Below are 20,447 nucleotides of genomic sequence, written 5' to 3'. Positions count from 1 at the left end.
ATATAACTATTAGTGCCACTAATCTTATGTAGAATGAGCATTTGCTCCTAAGAGAGATAAAGAGTTTGATAATTGCTTGAGGGTGGTCCTCAAGTACATCTTAGCAATCAAATTTTGTGGCAATAAGGATTTATGTGAATTATACAATTAAGAAGACAGAAAGACAACAAATGACTGCAATAATTCAAGATTTGAATGCTCGCATGAATGCATGCTAAAATAGAAGCAATACACAAGCAATAATAAAAGATTCAAAAACTTGTGTTGCTCCTTCTTCTTATGGTATTCATTTAACTACTATATTTAGTTAAGTATAGAGGGGGGGAGAAACTAAAAAATAAGAAGTGAAAAAGGATAAAGATAAATAAAGAAAGGAGTAAAATTGAGAATATTTTTAATTTATATTTTTTAATATAATTTTGTAATTATTTCTTTTTTGCGGTGTGTGGGTATATTTTATATATATATTCAAGTTTTTAATATTATATTGTTATATATTTTTTTATGTAATATTTAAAATTTATTGAGGGTAACATAGACAATTAATTTTGATGTGTCATCAAGAAATTTTTATCATCGGACATGAATCTCGTTGCATGTTGAGCAAGAAACAATCCAAATTCAAATTCAAGATCACTCGTGCCTTAATTTCAATAAGGTTATAGTCAAATTGATCATCTCGACATGACATACCCAATGACACTAAAATTGATCAAATTTGAGTCCAAATAAGCCCATATGAAACACTTGAACTGTTGTCAAAACATTTATTGCAACAATTGGAAGGCTATATAATCTCTAAATTTAGCGTGCTTCAAGTCAAAATTAAGTGGCTCGATGATAAAAATCCATGAGCCCAAGATCATCCAATTTTAAGGTCATAAGGTACTTAAATACAAAAACAAAAAAAAAATATGATCAAGGGAACTATTTTGGACCATTTGATGAAAAGTTTGAGATCCTAGCTAATTTTACTGAAATGCCCCTCTCAAAAATTATAAATAGGCCCCCCATTAAGGGAATGGGAAAGTAAGAAGTGAGCTGACAACTAGAGCAAAATTTTTAATTAGCAACCACCAGTCATAGTCAACTACCACTAGTAATTATTGTTGCCAACTACGACTATTGTAGCCACCAATTACAACTTTTGTAGTCCATTATTGATATTATATCCACCAATTTCAATTTTTGTATCCCAATTATGATAGTTATAGCCAAACTACTATTATATATCAATAATTGACAGTTGTTATAATATAATCTTCCCTAATTTAAGAGAATAATGAATCTTTGTTGTTGAGTCCTAAAGTGTCCAGTGATTCACACTCAAGGAATAGAGCATACTAGGAGAAGGGAGTGAGAGAGGTAGGAGAGGTGAACAATAGAAAATTTCTTTCAATTGGGGCTGATCTAACACTATCTTGGTAATGTGAAGCCTCACCCCTTTCTTCTATTGGTTCGAATTTTTGAACCTTGGGTACCATTTCATCTCGCCTATCATTGGTCGCTATTCCATCCCGTGAGTTTTCTCTCTATGGGTTTTTACTTCCTCCGACCAGTGCTTCTTGAAAAGTGTCTATCATCTTCTCTCTCTCTTTTTTAACATCAGTTGTTATTTCATCTCCATTAGTTGTTGTCACACAATCTCCCTTCTACCATCTACACCGACTGCTTGGTTTCGTGCTTCTATTTTAACGATAGTCTTTTCTCTGTGTTGTGCTCCTCTTCTTGTTGATGGCATATTTTCACGATAACCACACCTTTTAGGACATTGAATTCTAAAGTGTCCCGGGAATTGCACCCAAGGAATAGAACATATGAGGAGAATGGAGTGAGAGAGAGAGAGGTGAACAATAGAAAATGAGAGCATCTGAAGCCTTTTTTATAAAATGAACTCTTATTTATAGGTATAGAAGATACCAAAGTATATAATTTGTGTAAATACAATAATATTAAATTTCTTGGCTTATTATGATGACTTTCAGTTGTTAGCACATGCTCAACTGTTTGGTCATGACGGGCCGAGTCGTGTGTTGATGATGTGAAGACTCCTCGATCGAGTTTATTTATGACCTTTCCTCAGTCTTCGACATGTCTTCCTCATTTGCTCGATGATGGGCGGTCTTTCATTTAGCCTTATGCAGAACCATCCTGCATACAGTTAGATGTACAACTGCCCTTCATTCGACCATGTACCCAGCTACTTTTGGTCTAGCTTGTTATGTTGGTCGACTTGACCACTGAGGAGAGTGACTTATCGGAACGTTGAGATACTTCTCTCTTGACTAAATATTAATTTTTGCTCCAATAAGTAAATCAGTGTTTGATAGAATCTTTGTATATCTTGACTGTGGGCCCCTCCTATCTGTGTCTCCATTTTTCTTCGAGATTCGTGCTATCGTGATCCTTTCATACATCAATTCTTTTATTTTCATAGTGGATTACTTTTATTATGTTAGACCCCGTATTTTTTTCCTTTATAGGGCTTTTTCATGAAAAAAATTTTGTTTCCTCGTACATTTATATTTATAACTTTTTCCCTTACAAGGATTTTTTCATGTAAAAAATCCAGTTCTCTTACAGTTCTATGTGTGTGGGCTGAAAAATTATATTGAGTTAAAGCTCAAGATTTCTTAGTTACTGAATTTTTTTAATACAAAATAAATTTTATCGTTGAGATGCTAACCATTTTTTTCAAAAATTTTGATATACATTTCCTACAAAAATTCATTGATAACTAATGCTAAAAAAAGTGATCTGAAATCTATCAAACCAAACTAAAAAAAGTTTGTATAAAATATTCTATCAATAATCCTGAATCTTGTTATCAATCTGATTCGGATGTCCCACCATCAACATTAATCCTATAGATCATCTTAACGACAAAGGGTGACACATCATCATCATCAATTCTGACACTCATCAATATCTTTGCTAAAGTGCACTATCATCAACAATTTTGATGCTCATATTAGTGACGAAGGCAACACCACCATTGATGCCAACTATGACACCTGTTATTAGTAGAACGATTGATGCACACCATTAACACCAAAGGGATGCATAATGTCACTAATAATGTTAATATCCGTTATCAACATTAATGTTGATGCTCATTATTATCATTGAAGTTGAGATTAACATCCAACAACCCTAATGATTGTTAAAAAAAAAGTCAACACCCAAAATCAACATTTATATCAACATTTACCATCAATATCAACATCAACAATCATCATCATCATCAAATGTTATCCTCAGTATCACCAATAACAACGATACTTACAGTCACCAACAGGGCTAATACTGTCTATCATCAACAACAACAACGTGAATTTTCACCAATAAGATAGATGCTATAGCCGGCATCACCATTGCGGACATGCATCATTGCCGACGCCCTCCTATAAGCACAACTTTGCAAACCATTAATCATACCTTAGTGGTGACTTTAATGCTTCTCCTACTTCTATCAAAAAATCCTATCATTTATATATAAGTCATATATATAACTAATTAGTGTAATCATTTTGATTGAAGCAGACTCAAAATTTTGCTCATTTGAAAATTTTTACATAAATGTGTCGAATTTATAAGTCGTGTTGTGTTCGACAATCGTTTATACATCGTTCTTTTGAGATCTCAAAGCATAAAGAGCGAACACTTATGAAGGCATGTTGTGATAAAATTGGTGCATGGGCTGCGTCAGCACTTTCATAAATAAGAGTATCTTGCAATATTTCTCTTTGCCGTTTTAAGAAAGAATCAAAACCCTTTCAAACACGAGAAATTTTTTCATTTGAACGGCCAATCATCAGCGGCCACATCATCATACACTTCATTAGCAGACAACATGACCGTCAATGATTAGTTGTCTAGACATGCGGACATCATGACAAAATGTTTTTCCTTCAAACAAAGCCTAATTTCATAAGATTTGAGATTTCGTTATAATAATAATAAATTTAATAATTTTTTATATAATTTAGATAATTTTATAATTTTATCTGAATATATTTACTTACAGAATACTTAAAAAAAATTAAACATTTGATGATTTTACCATCGGTGAGAACCAAACAAATTTTGGGGCATTTACAAACATAGCACCCAGTTCCTATCTATTTACATATATAACAACTAAAATTTAACTTTTACATTTTTTCAACCCAAATTTTTCTCATCACATCTAAAAATAACATTATCATTTTAACTTTCACATAGTTAAATACACCTTCATGCATATGTAAGGCATATGTAAGGTGAAATGCATTTATGTTAGATATGCAAATGCATATGAATTCTGATGCATGCAAATCATTTGAAACTTAACAGTATAATTGAAGTACTAATATCAATTAGAAAAGACTATTTTTAATAAATAATATAGCTGATGACATAAAAATTTTGCATTTCTAGCCATTAAAATTAATATAATCTGAATAACATCTCATTTTTTCTTATAATAAAACTCAGTCATCTCAATAATGAGAGATAACATCAACAAATATTTATGATGAATCCAAAATTGCAGAGTTTCTTAAATAACATAACAAATAATTCAATTTTTACATAAAAATATATGTTTTGAATTTTAAATTGTCATAAACAAAATAACCGTACAAGTCCAATTACTGTCTGCCACGTGTATAGTCTGGTTCCACCGTGTATTAAATTAGTTAGTTTTTTTTACCAATGTAGTCCAGATTGTACGTGTGAGAGGCAGCGATTGGAGTCCTAATGCACTAGTTTTTGCATCAAAAGAAGCAAAACAAGAACAAGTTTTATAAAACAAACAACATATTTTCCAGTACAAGGAATATAGCACAAAATAATAATAATAATAATAATAATAATAATAGAAAATTCAGGAGTCATTTATCTTCTTTTAAATAAAGAATACAAATTCTTATAGCCTGCTAACAAGGACTATTCAGACATTAATGTAAGGCAATTGTTAACAACTCTGTCAGCAGTTCAACAAAGCTAACTGCAAAGAAACCCAGAATTCTGCTCTCTTCATAGCTCCTCTCACTATGGCTTCTCCTTCCAACACTGTTTGGAAAATTTTATATGTATAGCTTTAACAAGCCTGCTTCAAGAACAATAATTAACAGAAAAATTCAGTGAATGTCTTCGATTTTGGCAGAAAAAGCATTCCAAACCGCCAATAAGTCAAAGAAGAATGCATGATTGACACAATTTTCAAAGCATTTGGATGATGAGTTGGATTGATTTGTACATTCAGGCTTTGTTTAGACTTTAGAATGGAAGAAAAAGAGGGGAAATTAAATGAAATGCAACTAGTTATGAATTGAGAATTATTGATTTGAGATTTTTTAACCCAAGTTTCTTCTTTTTTTCTCACTGAAATTTCCAGAATTCACATAGAACTATAGTAAATGTGAGTGTAAAGAAGAAAATGTGAAAAATTAAGACAATAAAAGGTTAAGAATGATTAGATTTTAGAGATGGTGGGAATAACATGTACTAAGTATGAGAAAGTGAACATTAGAATTATATGATTTATGAATTGTACATACAACAAATAGCATGAATATCACTGCTAAAAGTTGAACAAAAAATAGCACTGCTAAAAGTTGAACAAAATTGAGTTAACATTTCATGTAACAACGCCAGGAAGAAAAAAACGGAGAAAGGCGAGTCTTAACAGTTGCCCCAAACAGTTTTGTTGCAAACAACATTACTTAACAATGACAGAATGGTTATTTATCCACAAACAGCTACAAATCAGTTGTTTTCAAACAGCTTTCCCAAACAGTCAACCAGCTTATCCGGATAAGCTGCTGATCAGCAGATTATCAAGATAAACTGGTTATTAGCAGATTATTCAATAAGTTGCAGCTGCCCCAAACAGTCCCTAGCCTACACAAAAAAGAAGGGCTAATAATAATTTGATGATAATTAATGAGCAGCAGAAAGAAGAAACCATCTAAACAAACAACTTATGGCCTCCTTAAAAGAAATAATAAATAATAATAAAATTTGTCTCCTTCAAATTAATTCCATTCACATAAAAGCCATGCTGAGTAAAAATTAGTTCAATCAAAAGGCACTCACCATTTATGGGTGTAATAAATCATCCATGGTATCAACATTCACAACTAAACATCCTCCAACAGGCTCCATATCATACTGCGTGTCAATACAATAAAGCTCATATTAGCTCAATCTTGGAAAATGTTCAATATTACAAAAAAATAAAGTAGCATTTACATTCATACCACAGAATTCTCATGTATTTACATATCTGAAACCTAAACTTTAGTATTTACATTCACAATACTCAAATCTTTAACAGCATATCAAAAATCACTTTTATTACTTTTTTAAAAGTCAAATACACCTTTCTACATATAGATTCATGATACTAAGGTGTTACAAATTCTATATCAAACTTCAGACGTTAGATATGTAAAATTCATAAAAATTGTGTGGTACGCATGTAAACTTCCCAAAAATAAATTGAGCATATATCTACCAGAATAAAGATAGAAAAAGAAGGACGACAAGATAGATAAGCTTGATGAGACGGCACTTCTTCTCGTTGTTGAGCTGATTAAAGATCTCAGTTACGTCTACTAGATGCTTGCGCCGCTGGTATCTGAAAGTAAACAGCCATTCATATGAGACCATTTTATCAATGAATTATGCATGCAGTATTTGTTTTATGGGGCACTTACAAACATATATCTAACACATTTTATAACACCCAAATATTTCACATTACATAAAAAATGCCATCATTTTAACTTTTAAAAAGTGAAATACACCGAGTTATGATTAAGTAAGATGGTATGTATGTAAAATTTGAAGTTTACGTGTTAGATATGTCGTGTTAGATATGTAAATACATAAGAATTGAGAGGTATGTATTTAAATCTTCCTCCTTTTATTTGATGCAGAATCTGGTGGAATCAAAAAAAGTAGTCAGCGGCTCTACCCTTATTATATCTGAGAAAAATTTAGCGTAATCAGCATAATATGAAAGTTTTGCTCTTAAAATCTCCTACAATTATGTATATTATAAACTCTTTGATGGTCATATATGGGCAAGCCCTTCTATCCCCACTCACTTTAAATCCTAATTTTGACACTGCGTAGAGAGAAACTACAACATGGATTGCAAGAAAAGAATATTAATTCAGCACACAGCAAAAATTTAACAATTGGAATGAAAGATATGGACGCCTCAACTTGGATGTCCTTTGTACACAGATAAACCTGGTAATATTAATTCATGTATTCCAATATGAGAAGATGCAAAAAGAATAAGTCGTTTTCAAAAACCATCTCATAAAAAAAATTTTATATCAGCCAAGCTTCAGCCGCATGTTAAATTCAATAATTATTCTTTTTAGAATCTTGTATACAAAAACTTATTATTAGAGTTAAAATAAAAAAATGATTGCAAATGACCATCACTAGAAGATGCTCAATAAATTAAATTTTCATCTCTTTGAAAGCCTGATTTGCAGAAAGTGCCTGACGTGGGGCTCTCACATGCAAACAAAGGGCGAACGAGGGGCTCTCAAATGCCAGACCCGAAGGAGGGTTGAACTGTGCAGTTCAGCAAAGAGCCAGTCCAGCGGCCGTCCAATCTATTGAGTCGGATAGGGCAGACCTGTTCTTATCCTACGGCTCCTCCTTTCTCTTCTGATTTTGATACTTGCCTTCTTCGTTACCACCAGTCCCTCCCTGCCTTTTCTATTTGCCACCCAAAGAGGAATGGCCTCCCTTCCTATCCTAGCATATATATATATATATGCTGTTTTTTCTTGCTTCTGGTAAGTTTTTTAATATTTCATATTTCAGTTTTCTGCCTTTGAGGCGCTTCTCCCTTATGAGAGCTGTATTCGACGAAGAGGTGCTATGATTGTAAGTTGTCCAAAGTGGTGACCGTCTCCAAGATTTCGGGTGGAGCTCCGGCTGTTGCTCGACCCCGCCGAGATATTTATCCTTTCAACTCCCTTCCTCTGCTTTCCTGCCACCAGTCCTAAGCCCCTTTCCATGCTGCTGCCACAGGCCAAACGAGAACCCCACCTACTGCTGTAACACTTCTCTGACATCCAAGCCTGCTGCCACCTGTCTTCGGTCTTCCAGCCAGCCGCCGCCGCCGCCATTACCCCTGCTGCAGCCGGCTCTCGGTTCTGTCTTCCGGCCCCCGTACTCGCAGCATCCAACAAGCCCATTCAACTACTATCCAGCCACCTAGCCATGCCATTGGCCTGCTCTTTTGTGTTTGTTTGTAGTTTCTTTCCTGTTGTGACGAGTCTTCGTTGTACCCGTTGAATTTATGCAATAATATTTCAACGTTCTATTATGGTTTGAGTTAATTTCAATATCAATGCCCATTTGGCGGAATGCATGACAACCAAACTCCATCCACTTTTGAATTATTTGATTTCTTGATGAAAGTATCTCGCTCCAACAGATGCTACGGAAACAAGGCGAAAAAAATCTCCAATTACTTTGTCAGGTTTTTAACTATTTTGAATTTTAATGGCATTTTGAGATCATTTTTATTTTTTTAATTTTTTAATTTTATTTTGTTTATATTTTATTTTGAGGAGAAAATGGTGCAAATAGTTTTTCTCAAAACACTCAAAACATCTAAAAAGTATTTTTGAGCAATTAAAAAAATGATTTATTTTTAAAAAAACATGCAAATTAGTACGCGAAACAAACATATTTTCGAAAAGAAAAGTAAGAACAAAAATGAAAACTGATCCCAACTCTCTCCCTCTCTCTCTCTCTCTCTCTGTTTAATATGCTTAGAAAAATATATCAGTGGCATGAGCAATACCTTGGACATTCAAAACTCCAAGAAAGCCATCAACCGTGCTAAGTAAGAAATATTGTTTTCTAAAATAATATATCAACGAGAGCAATAACAATAATTCAAAACTGACAGGAATTGAAGAAAATTAGTTAAATATATTTCAAAACGTATACAATTTAACAAATCTAAGAAGTATCTGACGAAAAATACTTGAAATCAAATAATAGAATTAATTACAAAATCATTACAGCAGTCCACAAATTGTAGAGTACGCAATAAGAATTTATTGAATAATTGAGGTGGCAATGAAAAAGGAATGGATGAAGACAAAAATCCTAGTCCCCATGTCAATGGAAATAGAAGATGTACGGGGTGGATTTTCAACTTAGTTGAATTCCTAAACACGTTAGTTGGAGGGCAAATTCCTTGGACGAAATGTTTTTTGGAAAGAGAAGCTAGCTATGGACGGATCACAAGATTAAAATCATGTTGGTATTTCACTCCCCCGAAAGCAAATGAATGGATGACATCCATTACAAATGTGCTTCATGATTTAGTAAATATTATCCCCGATAATCATTTAATGAGAATGTCAACAAACTTTCCACTTATAATTATAAATGAAGTACATATTAGACCACTGTCAAGCTTTTCCTTTAAAAATAAAATATTAACTTCAATAGGCTTTCTATGACTAAGTTGTGCAAGATTATATGCAATATTGATGATAAACTTTTTATCACAAATTCACAATAGAGTCTCATATGATCTTTTCATTCAAAGTCCAACTTAATTTCTAACCATAACAATTTGTAGATTCCTAATGACATGTATCTAAATTTAACTTTTAAACAAAATCTTGTTATCATATTTTATTTTCCTTTCCCAAGTCACGAGGTTGCCTCCTAACAATATGCAATATCCTTTATTTTTACTTCCCCAAGTCACAAGGTTGCCCCCTAACAATATGCAATTTCCTAAAGTTGACCTGTCAACCATAAAACCCACACAATCCTCATTTATGTATGCTTCAAGAACGAAATCCTACCCCTTTTTTGATAGAATTCCACTATTATGTATTCTCTTCAAATATTCTTAAGAAGTGGCTCTTTAAAATTGTGCATGAATTAACTTAAAATTTGACAGCATGGATAATCATAGTTCTGATGCGATGGGTAGGAAAATCATCCCACAAATCATAGATAGGAGATTTTCTACATTATTGTCATATATAGCATCATAGATTTTATGATTGAATTCCATGAAGCTCTCAATAGTTAAGCATACCGACTTACCTGCTCTGAAAGTGTACAACCTTAATGTTAACAAAGCATTTCAACACTGACAAAATCTCTGGCTTCAAATTAACACAGCAGTCTTTTCTTTTAAGCCTTCATTCATTCAAAAATCACTACATGTCATGCTAATGCCATAAGCATAAACTAGCAAACTTCCCTCAAAAAAATATATGATCTCATAATGTGTACCTCATGTTGAGTATTATCTTGGAGACCCTTTCGAATCACATCATGTTGGAGATTGTTTCAACCCATATAATGTCTTTTAACAAATGCATACTTTATTTTTAGTTTTTATTTGAGTCAAATCCTAATGGGACTTTCAATACTTTCTCCTCTAGATCAGCATAAAAAGGCATTTTTCACATTGAATTATTATATCTTCCAATCCATATTAGCTACTTCGGATAAAAAGAACTTGAACAGCGTTCATTTTAGTGACTGAAGCAAAGGTTTAAAGATAATCAATCCCATATATTTTAGAGTTCATTTTGTGGCAGTAAATAATAGAAATAAAACTGGATCGATAAAGGCTGTAGTTATGGGAGATATAGGTGAAAGGAAAAGAATGAAATAATTAAGGTCATAAGATTATTGTAATGTAGTGATAAAGTCTGCATCTTTGAGAATATGAAGAAAAAAAGCCTAAAGCCCTGATAAGAATTGGAAAGAAGACTACAATCATAAGTATCTAATGGAAAAAAACATGAAATCAAGGAATAGAATCAACTACAAAGTAATTATAATAGCCCATGAATTGATGAGTAGGTAATAAGAATCCCACTAATCAACAAGAAGGCATCAGAAGACAATGGGAAGATGGCAGAAGTCCTGGTGATGAAAACCCAACAGGTACTGGCTAGCGAAGATCTAGCACATGCGGGCCAGACAACACACAGGCTGAATGGCAGAGCTGGCTGAAGGAGAATCCCTTCACAAAAATTATGCTGGGATATCTTAAAATACTTGAAAAAACTTTCAATTTCTAGCAGTACTGATGAAGTTGAAAACAAAGGAAAATGTGGCATATAAGTGATATACTCGAAAATTTATGTTATTCCAGGTCAACAAACAAACCACATAAAATTAAAGGGGCATGTACATACACACCACTCAATTCCTATGTATTTAGATATCTAACGCCTAAACTTTACATTTTACAAATAAATCACTCAATTCTTTTATATCACATCAAAGATGCCAATATTTGACATCTAAAAAGTCGAATACACCTTTACATGCATAGATAATGTGGCATATATGTAAAAATTGAAGTTAAGGTGTTAAACAAGTAAATACATGGGAATTGAGTGGTAAGTATGTAAATCTTCCAAAATTAAAAAACTGTAAACTTACAATCTCACATTGTAATAGAGCATTGGAGCAGCTAAAAGAAACATCATCCAATGGCCCGATACCAGAAAGAGCAAACATAAGATTCCTTGCAGCACAAACTCTGGTAAAATCACTGCATTTATACTTGAAGATGAATCGTATGGGTTAATGTAATCAAACTCTAGATCCGCCAAAGACATTAGCTGCCAAAATAAAATGTACAGAAGAGAGGAAATAAAATTAAATAAATGAGTGCAATTCAGTAAGAAAATGAAGTAAAACGCAAAACAACCTCACTCCTAAATAGACCTGTAAACAGATGTAACTCTTTCACACGCAAGAAAATGCACTCAACCTAAAAAGGGATGATAATAATGGATTGCACCTAATTATTCAGTTATCAATTTAATTCATTTCTTTGAGAGTTAAAGAAGTTTGCCATTGTTTGCATAAAGCCAAATCACGATGGCTTTTCCAGTTGCTTCGGATTTTCTAAACAAGCACAAATAGTTATAGAAGTACAAATTCTTACACAAGTACATTTCCCTGGGACAGTTGCATAAAGAAAGGAGAAAAGTGTCAAAATAGTCCCTTAATTTTTTGCAAGGTGTCATTTTAGTCGCAAAGTCTAGAAAAGTGCTAATTTAATCCCCAAATTTTTTTATTATGGGCTGAAATAGTTCCCACAAAGGAGTTACCCAGCCCAATTCAAAGAGCATGGGGACTACTTTGGCATTTTTATATATTTTGGGACTAAAATGGCCTTATGTAATAGTTAAGGGACTACTTTGGCACTTCAATCATAAAAAAAGTAACTTGTCTTCTGAAACAAGAGAATTACGATAATTTGTCTCATAAAGGTAGCACTTTTCTGCAGCGTACGGTTAGAGATTATTTTTATTATTTTCTCCTTTAGGTGAAAATTACTTATTTTCCTTTTCGTTCATTATTTAAGGGTGTAAAAGAGAAAATCAATTAAGTGCAAAACTATAGCTGCACTATCCATTTGTGATGAATAATTCCCTTCAATTTTCAAAGTGATTTTTAGTAGCTTTAGCAAGGATGAGCCCTAGTGGAATGCCGTTGTAAGCAAACGAAATCTCACTCCTTTACTTAAATTGATAACAAATAAAGCCAACTTTAAAATACAAAATACTTCAAGCCCACTTTCCACAAAGATACTTCAAGCTCACTTTCCACCAAGAAACTTGCTGGAAATTGCTAACTATGTTAGTCATGGCAAAAGTCTGGAAACAATTTGTAAAAGCATTGCAAAATAGTAAAAGGAAGATTTACATACATACCACTCAATTCCTATGTATTTACATATCTAACACCTAAAGTTTAATTTTGACATATATGTCACTTTACCTATGCATGACGTAGAAGATCACTCGGGATGGTTTCATTTTCAAAAAGTTAAAATAAAGGTAATTTTTATGTGATATGAACAATTTGGGTGGTATAAATGTAAAAAAAAAATTTAGTGTTAGATATGTAAATATATAGGAATTGGGTAGTATTTATTGAAACGCCCCAATATTAAATATTAGCTGTCATATCCAGTGTAGCTGGTGGCCCAAGACCTGACATGCTGTGTTCAATACTAGTCACAAAAGCCAAAGTAGGCAATGTTTATATGGAAGAAAACAGGAGAAATGATAAATGATAGAAGAAATAGACCATCTCGACAATCATTTATGTGATATAAACTCTCCATGTAACCATGCTCCGGGAACCAAATATCAATAGTACTATTTTGACCTGGCCTAAGCATAATAGTTTGTGGATGTGTGGTGATGCAAAAGTAGTATAGGATATTGATACTTCTCTAATTGAATATAGATAGAGAGCGCCTTAGTTATTTCATTTCTTGCTTTTATTTCGTGTATTGGGACTTTCTCATCTTTAATGGGGTATCTTATGAATTAGGTTTCATGTTATGATTAAATATATTGTTTAATGGTCGCTCTCTCCAATTTCAATTCTGAATGGTGTATTCACCAATCTGGAGGATTATACGCATGAATTTACGACATGTAAAATGTGGATGAGAAATTGATAACATGTGTTGTTAGTGATTAGTTTATGTTATGGCACATCTTATTTTGTTAGAGCAGAAAGAAGTACAGAAGCGGTTAGCAAAATGGGCACAGGATAAACAAAGAGATGAAAATATACAAACAGATCCAGCTCAACAAACAAAACCACCACAAACAGCAGTGTAAAGCAAGGAGACAAAGAAAAGCCCGTAAATGACAGACCCCCGCAACATTTCCAATTTATGCTCGAAGTAGTACTACCATAGCAGCAGTAGAATCTTCTTTACTCTAAAGAGATGAACTACTGCGTCTCTTTAACAAAATTTATAAGCGGCTCAAGTAAGAATGAAGAATTTGGCAGATAAAAAGAGAAGAGATGTCAAGTTCAAAGAGGATGATTTGGTAATGATCAAATAAGACCATACCGACAACATTCTTTGGCTATGAGATTGATATGAATTGATAGCAAAATCAGCAAACCAAATACAACAAAATGGCAATAGATAGGTGGAATAAACACAAACAGACACTGATCTTACGAAAATCAAAGAAAAATAAGCAAGATACAAGTTTGACCTACATTTCGAGAGATAGATCATCTCTCTCACACCCTAAACGTCACTAGAAACACCACACAAAGAAAGAAAACAGCAGCTAAACAAAAACAAGCATAAAAGAAAGCAAACCCTAGGTTCCCCCTATAATAGAATCCCTCACAGTATTTCAAAAACTTTAATTCCTAACTTTCCCTCTAAAGTCTTTTAATTTCTCTTCCTTGCATAGGTGAGTATGGCCCTAGTGGACCCCACCCTTTCCTTTCCCTCTTCTGCAGCTCCCTCTGTCTGCTCCCCTTCTTCCCGTTGCCAAGACCGGCCCGCCTGTGGGCCGGTTCCACTGCTTATAGCCGGTCGAGGGTGAACCAGCGCGTGTAAGGGCTGAGAGGGTATAACATTACTTCACTCCCAAAAAAAGTACATTGTCCTCAAAATGAAATGATGGAAATTGTTTGTGGATCACCTCGTAAGACTCCCATATTACCTCATAATCTAGCAGTTCATTCCATTTGACCAATACCTCCTTTGCTTCCCCTACTCCATGGCGCACTCCTTCGATCTCTAACGGTTCCAAAATTACCTCCAAGTATTTTTTCAGCGTCGGTCGTAGTTTAGGCGAGGGTGTGTGATCTCCAACCGCACGTCTAAACTGCAATACATAGAAGACAGGGTATAGTGCGGATGATGGTGGTAACCTCAAAAGGTAGGTCACTGCCCCAAAGCGTGCCATCACCTCATAAGGCCCAAAGTATCTCGGTGACAGTTCCTCGCTCCTCCTGACTAATGCCTTTTGTCAGCAGGGCCTCAGCTTCAAGTAGACCGTGTCCCCTAGTTTGAATTGCACCTCTTTTGTGCCCTTCCGATTTCCTCTTCATGATTTGTTGATCCGTCAGAAGATGTCCCTTGAGCTCTGCTAGTATCATATCCCTCTACAAGTACCAATCAACGCTGGATAAAAGTGTAGTGCCATGCCCATAATATATTAAGTGATGTGGATCCCTCCAATACAATGTCCAGAAAGGGGTTGTATGTGCTACGGTGTGGTACAAAGTACTATACCAATAGTTGGTCCATGCCATTCACTTAGCCTATAACTTTGGTATATCAGATACAAAACAATGCAGGTATGTCTCCAAACTACTGTTGACCACCTTCATATGCCCATTGGTTTGTGGAAAATATGCAGTGCTCCTCTTAAGGACTATCCCTTAAAGCCTGAATAACACTTTCCAGAAGTGATTGAGGAACACCTTATCCCTATTTCAAACAATTGATTCTAGTACTTTGTTCAAACAAACCACTTCCCGCCGCTGCGATTGAGACAGCTGTGAAGGGATGTCGTAAGGGAATGAAATGTGTATACTTACTCAAGCGACCACAATCACCATGACCGCCGTAAACCCTTCTGATTGTGACCATCACTCAATAAAATATATTGTCACTTCTTCCCAAACATTCCTCAGTAATGTTGATGGTTGTAGTAACTCTCCTAGTGTCGTAGTTAAGTACTTGTGTAGTTGGCATACGTTGCATTTTGCCACCATATTCTCAACGTCTTTGCACATCCCCAATCAATAAAGTTCTGCCGTCAGACAACTGTAGGTCTTCTACACCCCTGAATGTCTCCCGATCGCACTACCATGAAACTCTTATAATAATTTGGGAATATAATCCGACGACTGAGGTAGAACGAATCACCCCTGATGGAGCAGCTGTTGTCCCCTCAATGTATATCTTGTGTGACTGTTCGAATCTTTTAATAACTCGGCTCTTATTTTCCTCAGCTCCTAATCCTTTTCGCTCTCCTGTATTAAGGCTTCCTAATCTAGGGCAAATGATACCGATAAGGCCATCAGTCGAGGTTCATCCACCTTTCTCGACATTGCGTCTTGTTCTCAAGTCCTGACCAAGATACTGAATCTCGAAATCACACCCCAGTAGCTTGGAAAGTCATCTCTGATATTTCTCAGTCACCATCTGTTGTTCCATAAGAAACTCCTCTGACCTGTCCTGACCAAAAAATGTCATCACAACAGGTAGGGATGCCACTTCTGAATGACCAAGACGATTGTCATCAATTCCATTTCATACACTGACTATAGTTTCACTCTGGGCTTAAGAACCTGAATGAAGTAGGCAATCGCCCGCTGATCCAGCATGAGCATTGCTCTCAATCCATACTCTGACTCATCTGTCTTCACCACGAAGGATTTAATGAAATCTGAAAGTGTTAATACCGGAACACTAGACATGACCCTCTTCAAATGTTCAAATGTCTGTGTTGTTGCTTCTCCCCATTTGAAATTATCTTTCTTCAGCTGCTCCATTAGTGATCATGCTATCGTGTCATATCATCTTATGAACATCCGGCAACATCTAGTGAGACTCGTGAATCCTCTCAACTCCTTCAAATTCCTTGACAAAAGGCCAATCAACAAAAGCCTCAATCTTTGGACTGATCTACCGCTACCCCTGTCCTTAGATGCCCCACAAGCAGTCTCTGCATGACTGTAGATCAAAATGACGTCAAAGAAGACCAGGAAAAATTTCAGAAGATAAGGTTGGAACACCCTATTCATGAGAGACTGCATTGTCACCGATGCGTTGGTGAGGCCAAACAGCATCACTAAGAACTCATAAATTCCTTCACGTGTCATGAACGTAGTCCTGTGCAGATCTGTTGGGTTCATCCTGATCTGGTAGTATAGCGACTTAAATCAATTTTTGAAAAAATGACTGTCCCATATGCTCATCTAGTAACTCATCAATCACAAGAATAGGAAACTTGTCCAACACCGTCTCCTTGTTCAATGTCCGGCAGTCCACGCAGAATCTCCAACTGTCATCTTTCTTCTTCACTAATAAGATGAGACTGGAAAAATGACTCATATTAGGCTTGATAATCCGGCCCTCGAGCATCTCTCGGATCAGCTTCTCTATCTCAGCCTTATGAATCTGGGGGTACCTGTAAGGTCTGACGCTGATGGGAGAAACACATTCCTTCAATTTAATAATGTGTTCATGCTCTCTCGGAGGAGGCAACACGCTTGGCTGCTAGAAGACATCTGTAAACTGTTGTGAGAGTTGTTGGACCTCTTCCGGAAACTCTGTCAACTCTTAATCTTGAATCTCCTTTATGCTCTGTAACTTCAACAAGTAACCCAAACTCGCTCCCCGAATCGACTTAACCATGGTTTTGAGGGACAACATGGTTTTGCATAAGCTAGCATCTCATCTCAGCATCATTTTCCTACCCTCAACCTCTCAGCACCATCTTCCTACCCTCCACATGGAACTCCATCGTCAATGACTTCCAATCCATTTTCATATCTCACAATGTTCGCAGTCACTTCATCCCCAAAACCAGATCTGTGTTGCCCAAATCTGAAGAAAGAAATTTCTATCACTTGTATGTCATGTAGGTTAGAACCAGCCCCTTGCAAATTTCCCATCTCTTTTTCACCTTCTCTGTCACTATCATGACATTGAAGCTCCCTGTAGTCACCAACTTCAACCCTAGCTTCTCCACAACCTGTTTTGAGATAAAATTGTGTGGCCCCGCTATCCACCAACACCAATTATTCCCCAATTCATCCCCTCACTTTCATGGTATGATTCGGGGCAAATCTCACCACCGAATTGAGGGACACCTCCGCCACATCCAAATGCAAGTGCACCTCCTCCATTCCTTCCTATTCTAATTCATCACTCTTTGTATCCATCTCCTGAACTAAAAAAACCTAAAGGGCGTGTTGCTAGGAACGGTGTCTAGGGGCGTATTTCTCGTCACAGCGGGAACACAATCATTTGGCTCTTTTTTTATGCGCTTTTGCATCTGTGAGGCGCTTGAAATTACCCCCAGGTTGGGGTCCTGTACTATACACCTTCGACATATCTTTTTGAAATAACACCGTCTGAGTCCTCTGTGTCGTGGTTGTCATGGTGCTCGCGTAGAATCCTTTGGTGTTGCCGACTTTGCCGGTCTTCTTCACCTATTTCATATCCTCCATCATCTGAGTGAGCTTCATCATTTCCCTCAATCCTCACGGTCTCAATGGGCAAATGATTGCTCTATGTAGGGCTTTAAGCCTTACAAGAAGTTCCCTTCCAGTCCTGCTGCAGAAATCTCCCTCAACCTTCCTGACAAGAGATTAAACTTCTCTTGATATTTCATAATCGTCCCCTCCTGAGTCAAAGCATAGAATTGCTCGTGTAGGTCTCCTTCCCAAATGATTCAGAAACTCTCCAACAAATCCTCCCATGAGTACATCGAATACCTTGTCTCCATCCATTGGAACCATGCTAAAGTCTTCCACTCCAAGCATAATCCTGCTATTTATGAGTTTCTCTTTCACAATTAATCCGTTGATTGCAAAGTATCGCTCCACCCAATACATCCATCGATGTGCATCATCGGAGATTGGCATCTTCAGTTTCTCAACCCCTGCTTCTCCACCCCAATGTCCTCTCCCTCCGGAGTTTTCCCTCGTCTATCTAGTAAGAAACTCGCTCCTGCGGTCATTGACATATCCCACTCCCAATTCCCTTCTTCCTCCATCGTACTCTTTTGTGCCCCTTCCACCATCCCTTCTCCAATTTTTGGCTCATCCCCCTCCATCGGAAGTTTCCACACCCCCTCCTCTCGAAGTCCTAGGGGGGCGCTCTTGCAGGTAGATGATATCTTCTCCATTATTTTTAAGCTTGATCTTCTTCCCTTTTGACCTGGTCAAGGATTCTTTGATTGCATGAGCTTTTTCAACTGGAGCGGTTGGCACGGCCTTGAATTGCATCTCCATGAGCTTTTTCATCATTTCCCACATTTCTTCTATGCCTTCAAATTCATCATTCATTCAACTTCTAATAGAAGAAAATTTATCCTCCATAGTACCCAACATTTCATTAATTCTCGATTGGATTCACTCTACCTCTCCTTCTAGCACATCAACTTTCTTTGTTGTCATCCCACCAATATCTATGCTCTTATCTATGCTCTGATACCAATATCTATGCTCTGATACCAATTTGATATGCTTTGATACTAAAATCAGCGAAGCAAACACAACGAAGTGGCAATAGATGGTGGAAGAAACACAAACAGGGGCTGCTCAGAAAAGAAGCAACATACAAATTTAATTTACTTTTCGAGAGGTAGATCGTCTCTCCCACACCCTAGACGTCACTAGGAACACAACACGAAGAAAGAAAACAACGCCAAACAAAAACAAGCATAAAAAAAGCAAACCCTAGGTTCCCCGTCAAAAAGAATCCCCTCACAGCATTTCAAAAACATTCTTTCCTAATTTTCCCTTCAAACTCCTTTAATTTCTACTCTTTGCATGAATGATTATGGCCCTAGTGGACCCCACCCTTTCCTTTCCCTCTTCTGCAGAACCCTTTGTCCGTTCCTCTTCTTCTTGTAGCCAAGACAGGCCGCCTATGGGCCGGTTCCACTGCTTCCAGGCGGTCCATGGGGGACCAACGCGTGTAAGGGCTGAGAGATCAAACAAAAAACTTGCAAAAAAAAATTTATGTTCCTTTTTTAATCATTAAAAAAATCAGCCATGCAGCTTATAAATTAGATTTTTCACAAGAATGTCGTATTCATATAGTAGTTCGCATCTCCGCCTTGAAGCTATTCAAGGGAGAAAAAAACAACACTATGTACTTCTCCACCAAATTTGAGTTGGAACAATCGATCTTTGTTAGTTCCAAAAGCTATTTAGCTTCTAGAATATTCAGATATAGAGATCAGAACCAACCTAAAGTGAAGTGGACAAATTCTAAAGTTCAAGGTGCAAGTTGCAAGATATTTAGCTCTCTGTGGAAAACATATCCAACCCTCAACCATATGGACAAGATTGAAGGCGAAGGGGGTGTTATGACAAATCCTATTTTGTTAGATCAGAAAAAAATATAGGAGCATGTAGTAAAATGGGTGCGGGATAAAAAAAAGAGAAGAAAAAAATACAAACGGATCCAGCCCGACAAACATAACCACCACAATCAACACAGCGTAAAGCACAGAGACAAAAAAGTGCCCCTAAATGAATGGATAGAAAATAAAAAGGAAGCAAGCTGCAAATAATTTTTCCCATTCTTCCTGATTTTGTACTTTTTTTTCCTAGCTTGGGATAAATGTTTATGTTAAGAATAAAAATAGAAAATTAGTGAACCTGTAAAAGATCCCATATTGTAACTATAAATATTGGTAAAAGGAAATGAAATACGAGGAGAAATTTGGTTATCTTTTTCATGCTAGTTTCACTTTCATTTTTTGGATGAAAAGGGGAGCTTGCGGGAGTTCGGTTTCCACTCGAAACCCTATAAGAAATGGAGTTGGAACCCACTAGAAGGTGTTCACTAGAAGATATGGAGATAAACATATCAATTTACTAGTAGGGATTTAATATTATAT

At 36.0% G+C, this 20,447-nt stretch overlaps 1 protein-coding gene across 2 annotated transcripts in view; it reads right to left on the bottom strand.

Annotated features, from left to right (window-relative positions):
* Positions 1-4,873: 4,873 nt before the first annotated feature.
* LOC110022760 (protein cornichon homolog 4-like) overlaps positions 4,874-20,447 on the bottom strand; it is a 31,835-nt gene continuing 16,261 nt past the window's right edge. The window contains exons 2-5 of one of the 2 annotated variants that reach the window (XM_020721852.1): positions 11,458-11,639; positions 6,503-6,625; positions 6,082-6,156; positions 4,874-5,095 (exon numbers count right to left, since the gene is read on the bottom strand). In XM_020721852.1, the coding sequence (XP_020577511.1) occupies positions 6,126-6,156; positions 6,503-6,625; positions 11,458-11,639 (336 nt within the window). In that variant the 3' untranslated portion in view covers positions 4,874-5,095; positions 6,082-6,125. The remainder of the gene's footprint in view (positions 5,096-6,081; positions 6,157-6,502; positions 6,626-11,457; positions 11,640-20,447) is intronic. The other variant, XM_020721851.1, reaches the window with a different exon arrangement.

The sequence above is a fragment of the Phalaenopsis equestris genome, unplaced genomic scaffold (genome assembly GCF_001263595.1).
Source record: "Phalaenopsis equestris unplaced genomic scaffold, ASM126359v1 Scaffold000202, whole genome shotgun sequence".
In the NCBI taxonomy this organism is placed as follows: domain Eukaryota; kingdom Viridiplantae; phylum Streptophyta; class Magnoliopsida; order Asparagales; family Orchidaceae; genus Phalaenopsis; species Phalaenopsis equestris.
The sequence above is the reverse complement of the archived record's forward strand: the minus strand, read 5'-3'. Positions and strand labels throughout refer to the sequence as shown.